At 40.7% G+C, this 19538-nt stretch overlaps 1 protein-coding gene across 1 annotated transcript; it reads left to right on the top strand.

Annotated features, from left to right (window-relative positions):
- Positions 1 to 2911: 2911 nt before the first annotated feature.
- LOC100658092 (tripartite motif-containing protein 75-like) lies at positions 2912 to 4627 on the top strand. Its single transcript, XM_003423675.3, has one exon. It carries the CDS (start codon positions 2912 to 2914, stop codon positions 4319 to 4321), a length of 1410 nt encoding a protein of 469 aa, XP_003423723.2. The 3' UTR covers positions 4322 to 4627.
- Positions 4628 to 19538: the final 14911 nt, after the last annotated feature.

The raw sequence follows: 19538 nt of genomic DNA, 5'->3' as shown, positions 1-19538 counted from the left end.
GACAATGTTCCGCTGCTATTCGTAAAGTTGTCACTGGCTAATTCTTTTCAGAAGTAGACCTCCAGGTCCTTCTTCCTAGTCTGTCTTAGTCTGGAAGCTCAGCTGTATTCTGGCCCTGTTGGTATTTGAATACCAGTTGCATAGCTTTCAGTACCACAGCAACGTGAAAGCTCCCACATCACAACAAACTAACAGAACTGAGAGGGAACTCTCTACCAAAAATGATGTTGTTCTCTAGTGACTGATAACATGTCCAAAGTATGTGACACAAAGTCTCAGCATCCTTGTTCCTAAGGAGTATTCTGGTTGTAACTCTTCTAAGACACATTTGTTAGATTTTTTTTTTTTTTTCTCAGTCCATGGTGTTTTCAGTATTCTTCACCAACACTACAATTCAAAAGTGTCAGTTCTTCTTTGGTCTTCCTTATTCATTGTCCAGCTTTCTCATGAATGGAGAGGTGGAAGTATAGGGAAAATACTGTGGTCCTCATGAGGACAGCAATCCTGAAACCCTTTTAAATAGGATAGTATTGTGATTACATCCCTGTGAGTAGAGGGTAGGTAGAGTTGAGGGAGGGTCCTGTTGGAGGCAAGTGCAGGTGTCCGGAGGAAAGAGTTGGTGGCTCTAAGGGTGTAGTGGTGACTACACAATGTGTGTCCTTTGAATACAGGATCCTGAGTGTGGAAAGTCTGGGGTACTGTTAGTTACTATTGAGTGGGTACCTTCAATGTACCAGGACTGTGCTAGGTACATTTCTCCTCCCTCAGTCAGTCCTTTCTGACTTGTCTAAGATCACATCCACACAAAAGGAGGATTTCAGCTCAGACAGCCTGGTTAATAGTCTCTTCTCACCATCCACCAAGCTTCCTTTCTCTAGGGTAACAGGATGCATGTATCCTCTGCCTGTGTATTAGGAGTCTTCTAAGTCTTTGCCATTCAGATGAGGCACAAAGAGCATGCACACACTCTTTCTCTTTTCAAGTTTACTGAATATGAAAAAGTAGCACACTGTTTTCATAATTGGCCATTTGTTTCTATGACTTGCTTCCTTCACCTCTTTTTAAATATAGATAGCTTTGTTCATTTTTTTTTCTTTGCTTCTTTTACTTGAATTCTTCATGGTATACCATCTGTTTATACGATTTAGAAAATACTAATTTGCTAGATTTCCATCAAGCATAGAAAATGCTTCCTCAGTCAGATTAAAAATATTCTTCCATAATTTATTCTCATAGTCTATGGTTTTATTATTTCTGTTTATTTCTACTTTTAATAGACATGCAAACAAACAAAAAAGCAAGTGTATAATGTGACAACCAGCACCCAAATTAAGAAATGTAGTGTTTTCAGGACCCCCCCAGAAGTCCTCATGCACCTCCCAGTCACTAATTCCTTTCTCGTCTCGAAATGGAAGCACTGTTCTAATACAACATGAGGTAGTTTTGCTTGCTGTCAACTGCATAATTGGCGTCATACAGTCTGTATTATTGCCTGTGTCTTTATTTCACACAACATTGTATTTGTGAGATTTATCCACTTTTTTTTGAGTAGAGTAGTTAGGTCTTTTCTTTGCTGATATAGTCCATTTTATGAGTAGGCCATAACTTAACGATTATACTAAATAGTATTCTAAAGTCGTTTAAGCAACATACATTCTCACCAGTTGTGCATGGCTATTTTGATAATAACACATAGTTACCAACAATTTAAATTTTAACACTTGTACTTTCATGTGAAGTCCTTATACAATCAAACCCATATTGCCTTAACCCAATCTCCGCCTAAAATGATTGAACCAATCAGACCTTTTAAAGGCTGGCCAATTTTGTCCTCTAGTGATCTCAAATAAGTTTTTGGTATGTTTACCTGGGTTCATCTTATATTGGACACCCTGAACAAAAAGCTTTATTCCCTCAGTCCTAATAGTTGGCTGAAGCTCTCCAAAGCCACATAGCCTCCATTTCAGAATCATTTTATTGCCTCTCAGTGAGAGCCACACTGTCTGAGCTTCCCATCACTTCCGTGGATCTTTTCCCTACAAATCCTCAGAAGATGGTAGCTTACCGATAACTTCAATGGGCAGTTGTGTCTCTGTGTGTGTATATGTGTCTGTATTTGTGTTTCCCATCTTCATTTTATTTTGAAATTCAGATCTCACACATCTGTCTGTGTACCGTGTGAGTTTTCAAAGTTAGCAGTGTTCTTCAAGTACATCTAGTTTAATCCAGGATTTGATATTTACAGTTCAATATATCCAGCGATTGAGATGCTTAGATGAAAGAGAAGTAAACTTTGTTCTATTATGAATTCATTACTGTCAGAAATATCTGCTGTGTAAGCCAAAAGCTGTCTGATGCCTTTCTTATGTCTTCTGCAAGATTGAAATGATTGATGTTGGCATTTTTATCCTCGTTTACGTGATTCTTTTCAAGTCAAGGATGTTAAATAAATTTCCGTAGGTTCCTCAGATGGTAGGTACACAAAGGCTTGTATCTAACCGAGACAGGAGATCTAGAACCAAGGGTTAGACCCGTCAGCTAGCCTCAGTGTACCTGATTTGGGAATAAGTGCATTGGAAGGGTGGAGACAAGAATCAGTGGCATTGAACAGAGCTACAAAGACTTTTTTTTTAATAAAGAAATATTTTCTCATCCCCAGGAACATATAGGCACCTTGAGGTCATGGCTGGATTCTGATCAAGAGAAGTGATTAGCTCGGCTTCATATTCTCTGAGCTGCCAAAGGCTGGAAACCTAGTTGCCCAACTAATCTGTGATCCACAGCTGGTTGTGAAGAGAACCCCTACTGACACCAACTTCTGCAACAGAGGACCAGCAACCTCATAGTATTTCATAGCTTTCACACATCCTGAGGAAAAGCCCTCTCAGTCCAAATCTTCATTCATAGCCTAATGGAGGTCATGGAAGCCCTGGCAGGAATTCAGGCAGAAGCTAACTGCCCCATCTGTCTGGATTACTTTAGAGACCCTGTTACCATCAAATGTGGGCACAACTTCTGTCGCTCCTGCATCCAGCAATCCTGGCAGGATCAACAGGACTGGTTCCGATGCCCTGTGTGCCGCCACCCATGGCTACAGTTGCACCTCAGGAGCAACACCCAGCTGGGAAATATAGCTGAAATTGCCAAGCTACTCCACATCACCAGGAGCAAGAGGAAGAGGGAGGAAGAGACACGCTTGTGCAAGAAGCACAATCAGGTACTGACCCACTTCTGTGAGGAAGACCTGGAAGTCCTGTGTTCCCTGTGCACTCAGCCCCCAAACCACCAGGATCACCTCGTGAGGTCCATAGAGGAGGCTGCCTCTCATCACAGGAAAAGGCTCATGAGTTACATGGAGCCCCTGAAGAAACAAGTGGCAGACATTCAAAAACTAATAACTACCCAAGACAGAGAACCATCAGAACTGAGAAAGAAGGTGGAAAAGCAAAGGAAAGAATTATTCTCTGAATTTGAGCACCTGAACAAGTTTTTAGACCGTGAGCATGAGGCAGCTCTCTCCAGGTTAGCTTATGAAGAGAAGCACATTCAACAGAAACTAAATGCGAATATAACAGCATTTTCAGGGTCCATTTCCACACTCAACAGTCTACTAAAGGAGGTGGCAGAGAAGAGTGTGATGTCAGAAGTGAAACTGCTGACAGATATTCAGAGCGTCCAGAATCGATGTGAAGGCCTCAACCCCCCAGTGCTCTATTCCTTCCAGCTAACGAAGGAAGGATGCAGCCTTCCTCCACAGTATTCGGCTCTGCAGAAAATCATACAGAAATTTAAGGAAGATGTAACCTTGGATCCTGAAACAGCACATTCAAATCTGATTGTCTCTGAAGATAAAAAGCCTGTGACATTTGTGAAGAAAACACAAAGACTTCCTCCTAATCCAAAGAGATTCAAGTTTGACCCAGTTGTCCTGGGTTGTGAAGAGTTCAGTTCTGGTAGACATTACTGGGAGGTGGAAGTGGGTGAGAAGCCTGAATGGTCTGTAGGGGTTTGTAAAGACTCCCTTTCCAGGAAGGCAAAGAGGCCCCCGGCAGGGCAGGAGAGATGCTGGGCAATTCAGCTGTGCAATGGTAACTATGTTGCACAAGGCACTTTTCCAGTCACTCTGGTGATAACAGAAAAACCCAGAGGGATTGGCATTTATCTGGACTATGAACTGGGTGAGATTTCGTTTTACAGTTTGAATGACAGATCTCATATCTATTCTTTCACTGATAGATTTTCTGAAATCCTGAAGCCTTATTTCTGTATTGGGCGTGATTCTCAACCTCTCACAATCTGTGCTGTCAGAGATTATGAATGATAAACTATTTGGGAAACTGTCACATTGCTTGATTTTATTCCTGCAATTTAAGGTAGCGTGTCATACAACTATCAGTGAACATGGTACTGAAAATTTTTTCTTTTTTAAGTGTTCTTATGACTTTAACACATGAAGAAAGTTGTTTTATCTCCTATAATGACCAGTAACCAGAGTGTGATTATTACAATATTAATTGATTTTCCTGTAATTGCCCTTCCTATGGTTTGGTTCCTCTTTTTACCCTATAAGAATACTTGTACGATGAAACTGCCCCGGGACTACCTCGTTCCATTTTCTGTGTGCTATGTGGTTCCTCAATTGCAATTGTTTAAAATTCTTAATAAACCTCTCTGTTTTAAATTGAAACAGCATTCCAGTTTTTCTCTACACTGTTTTATGCTGATCGACAACAACATAAAGCTCTTGAAAGAGTACATCCCAAGGCAAGGCAAAACACACAAACTAGTAGCTAAATGATTCCAAGATGTTTTAGTCAGGTTGACCCATTTAAGATATCCAGAGTTCTCCTTGAGATCCTGTCCAAGAACCCGTGTTCAAAACCTGCACAAGTAACCCATGCCCCCAAAACCTGGGACAAGTAAACTCTTGCCTTCAAAGCAGGGAAAAATAAACCCTTCCGTCCAAACTTCAGCAAGTATTTTCTGAGCCCTCTCCCAAGATCAAACCTAACATCTTTTATTGAACTCACTTTGATATCCCTTGAAACCAGTCCAAGTATTCAGATAACGCAAACAATAAAACTCCCTACAAACCTTGAGCACCACACAAAAATTCCCAAAAGTGGAAAGAAAAGGACAGGGCAGATGGAAATCCAGTTTCCCAAACAGACAACGTGAAAGGGTAACTTACCAAGGAAAAGATATTCCTAACTGTTCAGATATAAACTCAGAGAGTTCAACACAAAAGGGGTAGAACTTGAACCCAGGAAATTTACACCAAGTTCCCAAGCCATGATGAGGAAACAGTTGGATGCATATGTGGCCCATGTTTGGAATCTATTATTATGCCTCATCACAAGGTGGAGCACTTGGTGACTTTTTTCTGGGTCCAACTTCTGACGTTACCCTGTAAAAAAATAATCAAAACTCACCAAAATTTGAGCATAGTGTTTATTCTGAGAAAGTACTTTATATGCATATAAGCAGGACACTTTGATTCTAGGAAAAAGAAAATGACTCAAATAAACTAGGCACAATGGGGCTTATAATAAGAAGAGGAGGGAGAAACATAGATCAGCCACTGGTTAATCTTAACACGGTTGATTGAACACTGCCTTCTGCATTCACTGAGGATGAGAAGGTATCAATTTATTTCTGGCCTGGCTGCTAATAATCTGGCCCTCCACACATCTGCAGCCATGAGGCCCTTTGAGATTTAAATTAGGAGGTAATAATTGTATGGACTATTTTTTTTCTAACAGGATAAAGCAGATTTACATTGCTGCAGAAGATTTTCTGGCAAGATTTTTATGCTTAATATTTGATTTCACCCTTTTTGGGTAGTTATCTGACAGTACGCTCCACCAAAACAAGGGAAGAAAACTACGAAAGTGGAAAAACACCAGACTCATGCAAGAAAGGAATAAAACATAAGGATAGAAGATAAAAGAGAATTCTTAGAGTAACTGTGAAGGCCCAAAGCCCCAAATGATGGCTATGTATCACAATCGGGAATGACCAGAAAACTTCAATCCACACTGGGGTAAGAGGATCAAGGGCTTAGGGAGAGACTGCAACAAGGAAAATAAAAAATAAATCGAATTAACAAATTGCATGTTGACTTTGTTCTTCCTGAAGAATTTTAGAATCCATCAGATGTGTGTCCAAAAAGAGATAAATATTTAAAAATTCATAGAATATAAAGAAGGAAAGCAATTTCCTAATTAGAGTAAATCAATGTGAATAAGCAAGTATAATAGGTATCTGATGGCTCAGCTATGAAGAAATTATATAGCCATTTGAAAGTAAATACTGAATTTTCATTAACTACCTAATTGATTAACTAGTCAATTATCATTCTATGATCATATTTAGGTGTTTGTGGGTGATAGAAGACATCTAAAATTCTCAGATCACTAATAGGAATTTTAACACACAATGTCTTACATTGATTGTTATAATAGAGTTGTGAAGCAATAACAAAGGAACTAAAAGTATAAACCATGCCCGTGAGGAACAGGAATTCGTGGTAGGAGGGTATGGACTAAGACACGTTTTTTGTTACAAGCCTTGTAGTATTATTGGGTTTTAAAAGAAATTTACATGTATTATTTTGATAAAAAGTAATTTCTGAAAATGAATATGTAAGTGATGGGTAATGTGTAAAGCATTCAAAGACAGGATGGGAGCTGGTAAGAATATCATTACTTCATCTTAGGATGTCAAAAACACGTTATCATTATTTCTCACTATGTCCCTGAAGAGTAGTTACTTCCAATGATTTTTTACTGATAGTTTCCAGGAAAGAAGAAAAACAAAAGACACCCTTTTCTGCTTATAAGTAGTAAAGACATAATTCAGAACTATAGACTATATAACCTGGCTGATTTATGTATTGTATAGCTTCTTTCCTAACTAAGAGTAAGAAAATAAAATACACACTAGTTTTTCAAATAGTTCATCATTCATAATCCATTACTGTATAGATTTCAAGGGATTAAAAATCACATCCTGTATGATAATAAGGCCTAAATATTTTGGTCAAAATACCAGTTGAAGAATAGGTCCGAGACCCATCATTCAAATTATGTATCAATCCTCACCCTACTGTGGTATCTTTATTCAAAGAATAAATTTCCACAGCAAAGCTATCACAATTGGCCAGTTAATTCTGCAGCATAAATCCTATTGTGATGGTGTCTTCCTCCATTTCATAGGAAGAGAATTTTTACAAAGTCTTGAATCCCACATATTTTGTCTCCTAACTCTACCTCCCAGTAATGACAGCCTGACAGAATCCTTTTTGGGTTGTTGGGAAGAGATGTTTTGTGTGTCTTTCCAAATCTCATGTCTTTTCTCTACTCTTTGTTAATAACATTAGGATATGCTGTTCAGGTTCTACAATCAGATTTATCTTAAATGAATTGATAATATTTGCAGTTTATAATATTGTGGACAAAGTTTGCAAAAATTATTTACTTAAAAGGTTAACGCTCCTGATGTTTTCATGTTGTAATGCCTGTTGTGAACGCATTTAATACCATTTAGTAATGTCTGTGTGACTCTAGGGTCGCTATGTGTTGGAATCTACTGGGCGGGAACTGGTTTTTTATGTGACTCAAGATTCATCTCTGCTATCTTACTGAGACTTTGAGTGTGTAAACATGGCATGGAAATTTTGTTTGGAATTCATTTAATTTGTGTATAATATGCAATTATTTATCCTTTGAGGCCTTTAGAATTAGATCTAGATTCTCACTGAATCAAAGTATAATTAATTAAATCCAGAGTTTGCTTTCTTCCGCTAGTATTCTACTATCTTCTTTGGATTTAATTCATGCATTTTTACTTTGCACAACTATTTCTCTAATTTTTTTTTCTCCTTGCTCCCTGTGCTCTGAGGCAGCCTGCACTATATTATACAGATGTGCAAGTGGGAGAACGTGCACTGTAGACACAAAACCCCTAGGTCTTTGTGACAGAAAAGGATCAGAACCTGACTGTATCTCTCACACACCAGTTTCTCTTCCCGACTTCTCTTGCTATTCTGGTCTGGAATTGCTTGGCCAATTCAGTGAAGTGACCCCTCTAGGTAATGTTCCTAAAGTTCCTCTATACATGCGGTGAGCAGCAGGAAGACCAGAGGAAGGTAATTAGTTTATTCAGGACCGGCGAATGCAAGAGCGACAGCAGTTGTGTCCCCAGTGAAAGGTTACTGGGTCTCTTGGGCAACAGGTAGAGCCTGGGCGGCTGCGGCGTCAGAGGAGGAGGGTAGGTTTCACAGCAGTCCAAAATCCTGTCCAGGCCTTGGTGGCCCAGTGGTTAAGCCTTTGGCTTCTAAGTGAAAGCTGGCAGTTTGAATCCATCAGCCACTCCTTGGAAACCCTGTGGAGTGCTTTTACTCTGTCTTATATTTTCATAGGGTCACTGAGTCGGAATCCACTCCACGGCAACGGGTTGGGTTTCTTAACAACGTTCGCAGGGAAGCGGGTGCCAGCCCCGCTAACCCTGGCTTTCTAGGCGCTGGGCCGAGGAAGAAAAGGACGGTTCCCCGCCAGCACCGAACACCCCTCTATTGCCCGGGGCGCCTTGCACTTCTCGACAGCTCCCAGATGGTACTCCGCCTCCACCCGTCGCAACCGGAAGCAGACGCTCAGAGTTTCCTTCCTGCTGACGCCAATCACAGCGCGCCAGGCGTCAACTTCCGGATCCAATGGGAGTAGGCTGAGCACAGAAGCTTGTGTCGGAGGAGCGGTCACGTTTAAGGCAGCGATTTCCTGCTGTAATCAAGAATTCTCTTCATCCTTAAGAACTCAGGGTGGTTTGTCTGTTTTCTGCCACAGCCTCCCATCCCGCAGCGCCTAGGCGCCCTTTGCCACCTTCCAGCCTACCGCAGGTTCCCGCCCCTACCCTTAAATCTCATCTGGCCACCACACTGAGTTACCACCGCTCCTGACCCCGCCCACTGGTTTCTTTCAGTTTCTTTTCGCGCCTCACAATTCTCACAAACTGAGGGAGCACTAATTGAAGAAAGAGTTGGTGATTTAGAATGTGACACTTCAGGCTTGAGATTCTTGGCACCATTGTGTAAAACCTGACTGCGGGGATAAAGGAGCTGAGTGTCAGGGATGCCAGGAATTAGGAATGATAATCTGATCTGTTGCATTCTTCTACTTTGTGAACATTTAACAAAAACCTAATTATGACGTCTGACACGTTCTGTCCTTGAACAACTATCATATATAAGCCAATAAATGTAAGCTATGAGTCAGAATCGACTCGACCGCAACGGTTTTTTTTTTTTAATTATTATTTCAAAATTGTGTGAGTTTCGTGGTTGCATTTTCTTCTGTTTTCAATCATTGACTGTGTCGAGCAAATCAAGTTATTAGTCTGTTTACAAGATTTATATGGGGCTACTTCAAAGTTTTAATATTCATGATTAAGCAAAAAACAGTAAATGTATCCAGGGAAGATTTCCTATATATGTGGGTATATATGAACACACACACACACATACATACATACATAACACAGTTTTTGAGTCAGGAAGATCATTTGTAGCCATTCCCTTAAACTCCAAAGTCACATATTGACAATAAGAATGTGAATACAAATGAAAGTGCCAAAAATATTTGCAACATTATAATTTAAATGTTTCCGTTACAGGCTGTGAGTCACCATGTATAGAGTTTCTACAAAATGAGAGACAAGGCAAACAATACTGTATGACCCAAGAGAAATAAATGGCATAAAACCAAGAAGAATAGAGCTGTCCAGTAGATATTTGAAACACTATTCAAACACACTACGAAAACATTCCTGCCACTCATCAGTCAGTTTCTTGTACCGTGGTGGCTTGCATGTTTCTGTGATGCTGGAAGCTATGCCATCAACATTTCAAATACCAGCAACGTAATCGATAGTAGACAGGTATCAGTGGAGCATCCAATTCAGAAAGACGTGGAAGAAGGACTTGCCAGTGTCCTTCTGAGAAAAAGAAAAAGGCCAGTGAGAGCCTTGTAAGTAGCAGCCAAACACTGTCTGATAATAGTGCCCGAAAGCGAGCCTCTCAGTTTGGAAGGCACTCAAAATATAAATGGAGAAGAGCTGCCTCCTCAAAGTAGAGTACACAATAATGACTTGGATGGAGTCAAGCTTTTGGAACATTTGTTTGCTGATGTGACACGACTCAAAATGAGAAGAAACAGCTGCAAACATCCATTAAACGGATGCTGGAGATGCTCACTCATGTATACCAAGAAATTTGGAAGACACTTATCTGGCCAACCAACTGGAAGAGATCCATACTTGTGCCAATTCCAAAGAAAGGTGATGCAACAGAATCAAGAAGCTATCGAACAATATGATTAATAGCACACACAAGTAAAACTTGGTGAAGATAATTCACAAATGGTTGCAGCAGTACATCAACAAGGAACTGCCAGAAGTTCAAGCTGGATTCAGAAGAGGACATTGAATGAAGAATATCATTGCTGATGTCAGATGGATCTTGGCTGAAAGCAGAGAATACCAAAAAGATGGTTACCTGTTTTCATTGACTACGCAAAGGCATCTGACTGTGTGGATCATAACAAATTGTGGTTAACATTGTGAAGAATGGGAATTGCAGGACACTTAATTGTGCTCATGCAGAATCTGTACATAGATGAAGAGGCAGTCTTTCGAACAGAGCGGGGGGATACTGCGTGGTTTAAAGCCAGGAAAGTTGTGCTTAAGGGCTGTTTTACCTTCACCATACTTATTTAGTCTGCATGCTGAGCAATAATCCATGGAAGCCGGATTATATGAAGAAGAACATCAGCATCAGGATTGGAGGAAGACTCATTAACAACCTGTGATATGCTAATGACACAACCTTACTTGCTGAAAGTGAAGAAGACTTGAAGCACTTACTAATGAAGATCAAAGACTACAGCCTGCAGTATGGACTACACCTCAACATAAAACAAAAGTCCTCAGAACTGGTCCAATAAGCAACTTCGTGTTAAACAGAAAAAAATATTAAAGCTGTCAAAGATTTTGTTTTACTTGAATCCACAGTCAACACCCATGGAAACAGCAGTGAAGAAATCAAAGGAGGTATTGCATTGGAAAAATCTGCTGCAACAGACTTCTTAAAATTGTTAAAGCAAAGATGTGACTTTAAGGACTAAGGTGCGCCATACCGAAGCCATGGCATTTTCAATCGCATCATATGCATGTGAAAGCTAGACAATGAATAAGGAAGACCAAAGAAGAATTGACACCTTTGAACTATACTGTTGGTAAAGAATATCGAATATACCGTGGACTGCCGGAAGAACGAACAAACCTGTCTTGGAAGAAGTACAGCCAGAATGCTCCTTAGAAGCAAGGACGGCTAGACTCCGTCTCACATACTTTGGACATGTTATCAGGAGGTACCAGAACCTGGAGAAGGACACCCTTCTCAGTAAAGTAGAGGGTCAGTGAAGAAGAGGAAGACCCTTAATGAGATGGACTGACACAGTGGCTGCAACAATGCGCTCAAGCATAATAATGATTGTGAGGATGGTGCAGGACCAGGCAGTGTTTCGTTTTGTTTTACGCAGAGTTGCTATGTTTTGGAACTGGCTCGACAGCACCCAACAACAACAACATATGTGACAGCGTACATGTGTATTATTTACAATTTTTTCGTAATACGGTGTTTTACTCTCATCTCTTTAGTATTTTGCACATTGCTATAATTGGAGGAAACTGACCAGGAGAGTTTTTGAGAACACACTTCACTGAAGTAAGAGTAACTTCTCCATTGATCTGGATAGCTGTGCTGAGCTGTGGTAATCTCCATTGTTCAGCAAGACAATAAAAAAAAAAAAGACAATACCTAGTTCTTATTCATATGTAGTATAATGTGAATCATCAGGGCTTTCCTCCGTTAACTGACCCAGGAATCTAAAACTTTCACTTATCACAGGGTCACTGTAAGAAGCCAAAGGAGAGCATGGAGGTAGAACACTGGCGCTGAAAGGCCAACACAGGATGGGACAAACATTAGTTCTCATATTCCATTATCTAAAGCTCATTGTAAGGCACCACTTATCTACAAATGGGCTGGAAAGAGTAGATGTAACACTAGGTGAAAAACTACTCTTCACCCCAATTCTTAAATGCAACCAGGAATTAGTGAAATTGATATTATAGTGAGTGCTAGAGTGACAACTCTCGAATTAGACCTTAGAATACGTTAAAATGGAAATTGGTAATAATTTTAACCCAATTCTGATAGCAGTTTTTCAGTAACTTCACTAATGTAACACATACTTCTATATTCCTTAAAACAGTCTTCATTTGAGAGAATTACAAAATGTTATTATAATGAAATATTCAATGATTCATCAGAAAAAGAATCACTGAGTGTAGCAAGTCTAAACCCTATGGAATGGAGTGAAAAGAATCTCTTGTTAATTGGGAAAGGCGTCTGTGGAAAAGGAGCCTAGAAGCTACTTTAATGAGTGACATGGTGAAGGCCAGTGGTGGGTTTGAGGCATGGTTAGACCCAAGTACAACATGGAGAAGGATACAGTAAATTCTCACTTTGCATGGTTCTCATGTACACAAAGTCCACTTACCATGGTTAGTGCCTTAGTTATCTAGTGATGCTATAACAGAAATACCACAGTAGATGGCTTTAAGAAAGAGAAATTCATTCTCTCCCTGTCTAAGAGGCTAAAAGTCCAATTTCAGGGTGCTTGCTCCAGGGGAAGGCTTTCTGTGTCGAGTTTGGGGGAAGGTCCTTGTTATCGATCTTCCCCTGGTCTAGGAGCTTCTCAAGGCAGGGTTCCTGAGTCCAAAGGATGCACTCCCCTCTTGGTTCTTTATTCTTGGTTGTAGGAGATCCACCTGTCTCTCTGCTGGTTTCTCTCGAGTATATCTCAAAAGAGGTTGACTCAAGATACAACCTAATCTTGTAGGCGGAGTCCTGCCTCATTAACGTAATTGCCTGTAATCCTGCCTCATTAACATCATAGTGGTAAGATTTACAACACATAAGAAAATCACATCAGTTGACAAAATGTTGGACAGTCACACAATACTGGGAATCCTCACCTGACCAAGTTGACACATATTTTGGCGGGGGGGGGGCACAATTCGATGTATAACAGTTAAATGACAAAATTCCCCCATTGACATGGTTCAAATTTTGTCATCATGGTATATTAATGGTAGGTAATTGCATAAAGTACATGCTTTATGAGCCCACATGTAGTGTCTCTAGCCACAGAGAATTACAACCAGGTCACGAAATCCAATGAGATTTTTTCTTGCTGGATTTAAAATTTTCTTAGCTGTTTTGGGGACCTTAACAGTTCATTGTGTATTTTAATTATGACTTCACCCAAGGCCAATCTTTGCATTGTTAGTTTACCCCATTTATCCTAATTTTCTCTTCTCATTCTCCCCCCATAGATGCCCACACTAATGGTACTTGATAAAGCAATTTAAGATACATGGCCTCTTCCAGATGCTAGGGCTGTTGATATGAGGTACACAGTCCCTTTCCTCATAGACTCAGAGTCTCCTATGATACACAGCATAGTAAAACCAAATAGCATTTGTTTCTGCCTCATGTGGGTAGCAGATTCAGTATTGCAACTTGAGACTTGAATTTTTCTTCAGCTCTTTCAGCTTGAGAAATGCTGAACGAGTTCTTCCCTTTTGGTTATCTCCAGGTCTTTTTACATGGCATCATAATACTTTACTTTGTCTTCTCAAGCTGCCCTTTAACGCCTCCTGTTCAGCTCTTTTACGCCATCATGTTTTCCTTTTACTTTAGCTACTCGACATTCAAGAGCAAGTTTCAGTCTCTTCTGACATCTATTTAGGTATTTTCTTTCTCTCCTGTCTTTTTAATTTGTTTCTGCCTCATGTGGGTGGCTGATTTGGGTGAGAGTATAAGAAATAGCTCTTAGGTTTTCCAGAAAATATAATTCTGTCTTGGGTTCTGTCACACAATAACGTAGCACACCTGTGGGATACTGATGAAGGACAATTCTGTGAGTCTTCACAGTTTGCCTGAGGGCAGGCTTCGGACTACCTGTAACCTCCAAAGAAAAAAGGAAACAAAGAAAGAAATGCCCCAGGTAGCCCCACTGTAGAGCTCTGCATTGCCTCCTTGTATGGAAGGCCTGATAGGTGGTGGGTGTAATTTGCTTTTGAGTTCTAGAGTGGGACTTACCTGGGTTGTAATCTCATGCTCCCTCTCAACTTCTCTGGTGCACAATTTTCTCATTTATAAATTGGGAACCATAATCACTGTGAGGATTGAGTGAGATGAAGCCTGCAGCATGTTTAGTCTCGTAGGAGGCATACATTTATCTGGTTACATTTACAGGGCAACTCTCCCCATCATTCTCAATTTCCAGTGAAGTTTCAGTCCCTGCCTCTCCCTCAAAGTCCACTATAGGGAACACACTATTTCCGTGTGCATGGAGTTCCTAAGATTTCCACATAATTTAGGTTACCTTCATTCATCCATCACTCCTCAAAGATCTGGGACCTTGCGTACTGCAGAAATCTCAGTATGGTGTGGGGAATGATGAATAAAGGTGCTGGACCTCAGAGAGGCAGCATTCGGCAAAGTAAGGACCTGGATTACTGAGGACCCGCCATTTGACTCTGCCAAGCCTCCCATTTACAGACAGACTGCGGGCCTCGCTTCCTCACATAGGCGCCTTGATGCCGTAACAGAAATAACACAACTGGGTGAGTTTCAAGAACAGATATTTATTTTCTCACAGTTCTGAAGGCTAAAAGCACAAATGAGGGTCTAGGCTACGTTGACTCCTTGTTCGTAGGTTGTCCCAGGTATTCTCCAGTGCTGTGTGTGTTTGTGTGTGTGTGTGTCAGGAGTCCAAGGGCAGGTTTCTGTGCCTACATTGCTCTCATATAACTCAGGGCAATTAGGTTTAGGATCCCCCTACAATCCTGCTACACTGGTATGATGAAAATGATTGACAGATTACATTATGTCAGATTGAATTATGAGAGGTGATTACATTACAATATCAAAGTAATTAGATTAGATTAGTGTAGGCGTTACCCCAGCACATAATTGGGAGGAATACAATTCAATCCATAACAGGCATTTAATGTGTCGAATTATGAGAAGTTCTACTTTAGTCATTCTGTATTTAGCCATCTGAAATTCCACAAATTTATATTTTATAAGGATAAACTCTTTTACAAACAAGTGGTAGAACAAAACAAAAAATTTAGTCTAAAAAAGGATATGGGTACATTTTTCAAAATCAATTATGAATTTGATGGCACTTAATTAGCAATTTTCCTAAAATGTTATGTTTCAAAGAATTTCTAAGAATATATAGTACTACTCAGAGAAAGTGAAAGTAGGCTGGGATTTAAGGAAAGATGGAGGAATAAATAAGGGTCTAAACAATGTGTATGGGGGATGAGAAGGGTCATGGGGTGAAAGTGACTGTGAAAAGGTCCAGAGGCAGAAGGATCCAGTGTGTGGAGTTCAAGGAAGAGGAGGGGATAGTGGACCATCAGCCAAGAATAGGTGGCAACCAGTGTAGGGGCTTTTGACACCCAGTAAAATTTTTGTTTCTTTCCAAGGGCTACGAAAGCTGCTGTATCGTTTTAAGTTGTTGTTGTCGTTGTTAGGTGCCATCGAATCGGTTCTGACTCATAGTGACCCTAGGCACAACAGAACGAAACACTGCCCTGTCTTGCGCCATCCTTACAATCGTTGTTATGCTTGAGCTCATTGTTGCAGCCACTGTGTCAATCCACCTCGTTCAGGGTCTTTCTCTTTTCCACTGACCCTGTACTCTGCCAAGCATGATGTCCTTCTCCAGGGACTGATTCCTCCTGACATGTCCACAGTATGTAAGACGCAGTCTCACCATCCTTGCCTCTAAGGAGCATTCTGGCCACACTTCTTCCAAGACAGATTTGTTCGTTCTTCTGGCAGTCCATGGTATATTCAGTATTCTTCGCCAACACCACAATTCAAAGGCGTCAATTCTTCTTCAGTCTTCCTTATTCATTGTCCAGCTTTCACATGCATATGATGTGATTGAAAATACCATGGCTTGGGTCAGGCTCACCTTAGTCTTCAGGGTGACATCTCTGCTCTTCAACACTTTGAAGAGGTCCTTTCCAGCAGATTTGCCCCATGCAATGCGTCTTAAGTAGCACGATTAAAGTTTCAATTTTTAAAAGAGATAGCATGTATGGAATGATAAGAGGTGAGGTAAAATTAATGGGAGTAAATTACCTAAGAGGCTGTGCAATGTGGTCCGGTGGGGATGGTCATGATGGCAACTGGTTTCAGATAGGTACTGAGATGTGCAAGAGGATAAAGATGAGGGTGAAGCATTGGAAAAGTGGGGGCAATGATAATGGCTGCTGACCAACCCCATGAAGATACAATGTGAACTAGAGTCAGCAGATAACTAGAGGCCACCTCAGTCCTGGCAGTTCTGCTTCCCGGCCCTGGTCCTTGTTTCTTCTAGCTGGGATGTCTGAGTGTTCGTTTCCTCATAAGGGTTTCTTCTCCTCAGTTCCTTCATTTCTTGGAGGCATTGGGTCAGAAAACCTAAACAACCAACAGTTGTAAAGCTGTGTCCTTGGCTTGACACATTTTACAAGTTTCTTTCTATGTCAGGCATGTCCAGGGTTGGCTTGCCTTCTACATACAAGTGGCCACTCTATGGAAATTGAAGTCGTTCAGAGCTAAAGCTGCTAGCCAAAATGTAGGCAGTTCGAATTCACCAGTCACTCACTGAAAACACTACAGGGCAGTTCTACTCAGTCCTATAGGGTGGCTATGAGTTGGAATCCCTTCTACGTCAATAGGTTTGGTTTGGTTTGGTTTGTGAAAAGTGAGAGTGGAAGAGCTCATCCTTTGGACTCTGGGTCCTGCACTGAGAAGCTCCTAGACCAGGGAAAGATTGATGACAAGGACCTTCCCCCAGAGCCAACAAAGAGATAGCCTTCTACTGCAGATGGCACACTGAATTTAGACTTTTAGCCTCCTAAATTGTGAGATTATTTTCTGTTTGTCAAAGCCATCCACTTGTACTATTTTTGTTATAGCAGCACCATATAATTAAGACAGTCCCTAAATGAGAAGAAAAACAGGAAGATTTGAGTTTAAAGCAACAAGGAATTCAAAGGAAAGTAATTATTTAAAATAGAGGTGAGTGTAAGGGTGACAGCAGTACAGATCTAGAGTAGGATTCTAGAAGTATTACTAGTAGGTGGAAGTGGGAAAGTTGTCCAGATTGGAACACGAAATCCAAAAAGGTGTTTCAAAAGGGGGGGCGTACAGTAAGTGAATGTCTATGGATAGTACATGCTTCTGTGTGTAAATATGAGGGGTTTTAAGGAAGCAAAATCCTTATTATTCACAGAAATATGTTAATGTTGCCAGCTGATAAACACACACACACACAGGAAAGAAAGAAATGCTTAATATTGAAAAATATGAGGGCAAATAGAAAAACTCAACAAAGACGAAAAGTAGAATATTCGTAAACTACAGCTTATATAAGTATAAAGAAATGGCTTAATTAAAAATACCTTTTACACGTATTTTAAAAATAAAATAGTTTATTGCATTTGTGATGAATAAGGTTGTGTGTCAACTTGGCTAGGCCACAATTCTCAGTGGTTTGACAGATAGGATGTAGTTTGGCAGCAGAATATGTTGTGATCACCTCCATGATGAGATCTGATAAAATGTGATCATCTCCATGATGGGATCTGCTGAGAGTTTCCTTGGGCATGTGGCCTGCATCCAATATAGGTGGACTTCCTGGCAAAACTTGTGGGCTTTAGCTGGCTCTGGATCCTGCAGCGTGCTCCTCTTGTTTTATCCTCCCGTGAGTGGGACTTGAGTTAGCAGTCTGACTTGCTGATATTGGGTTGGCCAGCCCCTATGGCTATGTGAATCATAAAAAGCATCCAGCCTGACCTAAGGACTTGGAAAGCTCCAGCCTCTAAACTGTGAGAAAAAAAAATTAAAAAAAGTGTGAGCCATTTCCTTAATATAAATCTCTCTCTCTCTATATATATTTATAGCCTGTCTTAGTCATCTACTACTGGTGTAACAGAAATACAGGTTGATGGCTTTAACAAAGAGAAGTTAATTTTCTCACAGCCCAGTAGGCTAAAAGTCCAAATTAAGGGCGCCTGCTCCAGGGGAAGACTTTCTCTCTCTGTCGACTCTGGGGGAAGGTCCTTGTCATCAGTCTTCCCTTGGTTTGGAAGTATCTCAGCACAGGAACCTCAGGTCCAAAGGACACGCTCTACTCCTGGCGCTGCTTTCTTGGTGGTATCAAGTCCCCAACTCTCTACTTGCTTTGCTTTCCTTTTATCTCTTCAAAGATAAAAGGTGGTGCAGGCCACACCCCAGGGAAACTCCCTTTAGATTGGATCAGGGAAGTGACCTGGTAACGGTGTTACAATCCCAGCCCTATCTTTTAAACATAAAACTACAATCACAAAATGGAGGACCATCACAGAATACTGGGCATCATGGCCTAACCAAGTTGATACACAAATTTTGGGGGGAACATAATTCATTCCATGACATTTTGCCCTTTGGCCCCTAAAAATCACATTCTTGCAACATGCAAAGCATGTCCATCTCATCATATCATAGCAAAAGTCTTAACTCGAAGTCCAAAATCCAAAATTTCATCTTCATCTGTGAAATCTAGAATACAAGTTATCTGCTGCCAAAGGTACAATGGCAGAACAGACACAAGCTAGACATTTCCATTAGAAATGGGAGAAACTGGAGGGAAAGTAGGAATAACAGGCACCAAGGAAGTTAACACAACACATTACATTAGATCTCAAAGCATGAAAATAGTCCTGTTCTCTGAGAGCATTTAGACAATAGCCCTGCCCTCCAGACTCTGAGCTGTTCTTAGCCACACTCTTGGGTTTCTGAATGAAGGCTCCTCAGCCCTAGGCTTCTGCTCAGCCTTCTAGGCTCACTGGGAGAGCAAGTCTACACCCTCGAATTTGGGCGCCCCCATTCTGCTAGTTCACATGAGGGGCAACCCCATGCCAGGTCCTTCGTCCTAGTCTGTTTTGGTCTAGAAGCTCCACTGAAATCTGTCCACCATGGGTGACACTGCTGGTATTTGGAGTCAGAATCGAATCCACAGTGACATGTTGTAAATATAAATAAATACACACACACATCCATATAGATATGTAAACAAAATATATTTACAGGAAATATAAAGTTACATTTCCATACACTCCAATCTTAGAATTTCAGAAATACTTTACAGTTAATTCCCACAAAATCTCTATTAGTCCCCACAACATCCCTGTTGCTATTGAAATCACATGAGAAAAAATAACTTTCTTCATGTGTTCAAGTCATTAAACCAACCAAACCAAACTACTACCATCAAGTTAACTTCAAATCATAGCTACCCTATAGAACAGAGTAAACTGCCCCCTAGATTTGCCAAGGAGTGCCGGGTGGATTCGAACTGCCGACC

This window comes from Loxodonta africana, chromosome 21 (genome assembly GCF_030014295.1).
Source record: "Loxodonta africana isolate mLoxAfr1 chromosome 21, mLoxAfr1.hap2, whole genome shotgun sequence".
Taxonomy (NCBI): Eukaryota; Metazoa; Chordata; class Mammalia; order Proboscidea; family Elephantidae; genus Loxodonta; species Loxodonta africana.
The sequence above is the reverse complement of the archived record's forward strand: the minus strand, read 5'-3'. Positions and strand labels throughout refer to the sequence as shown.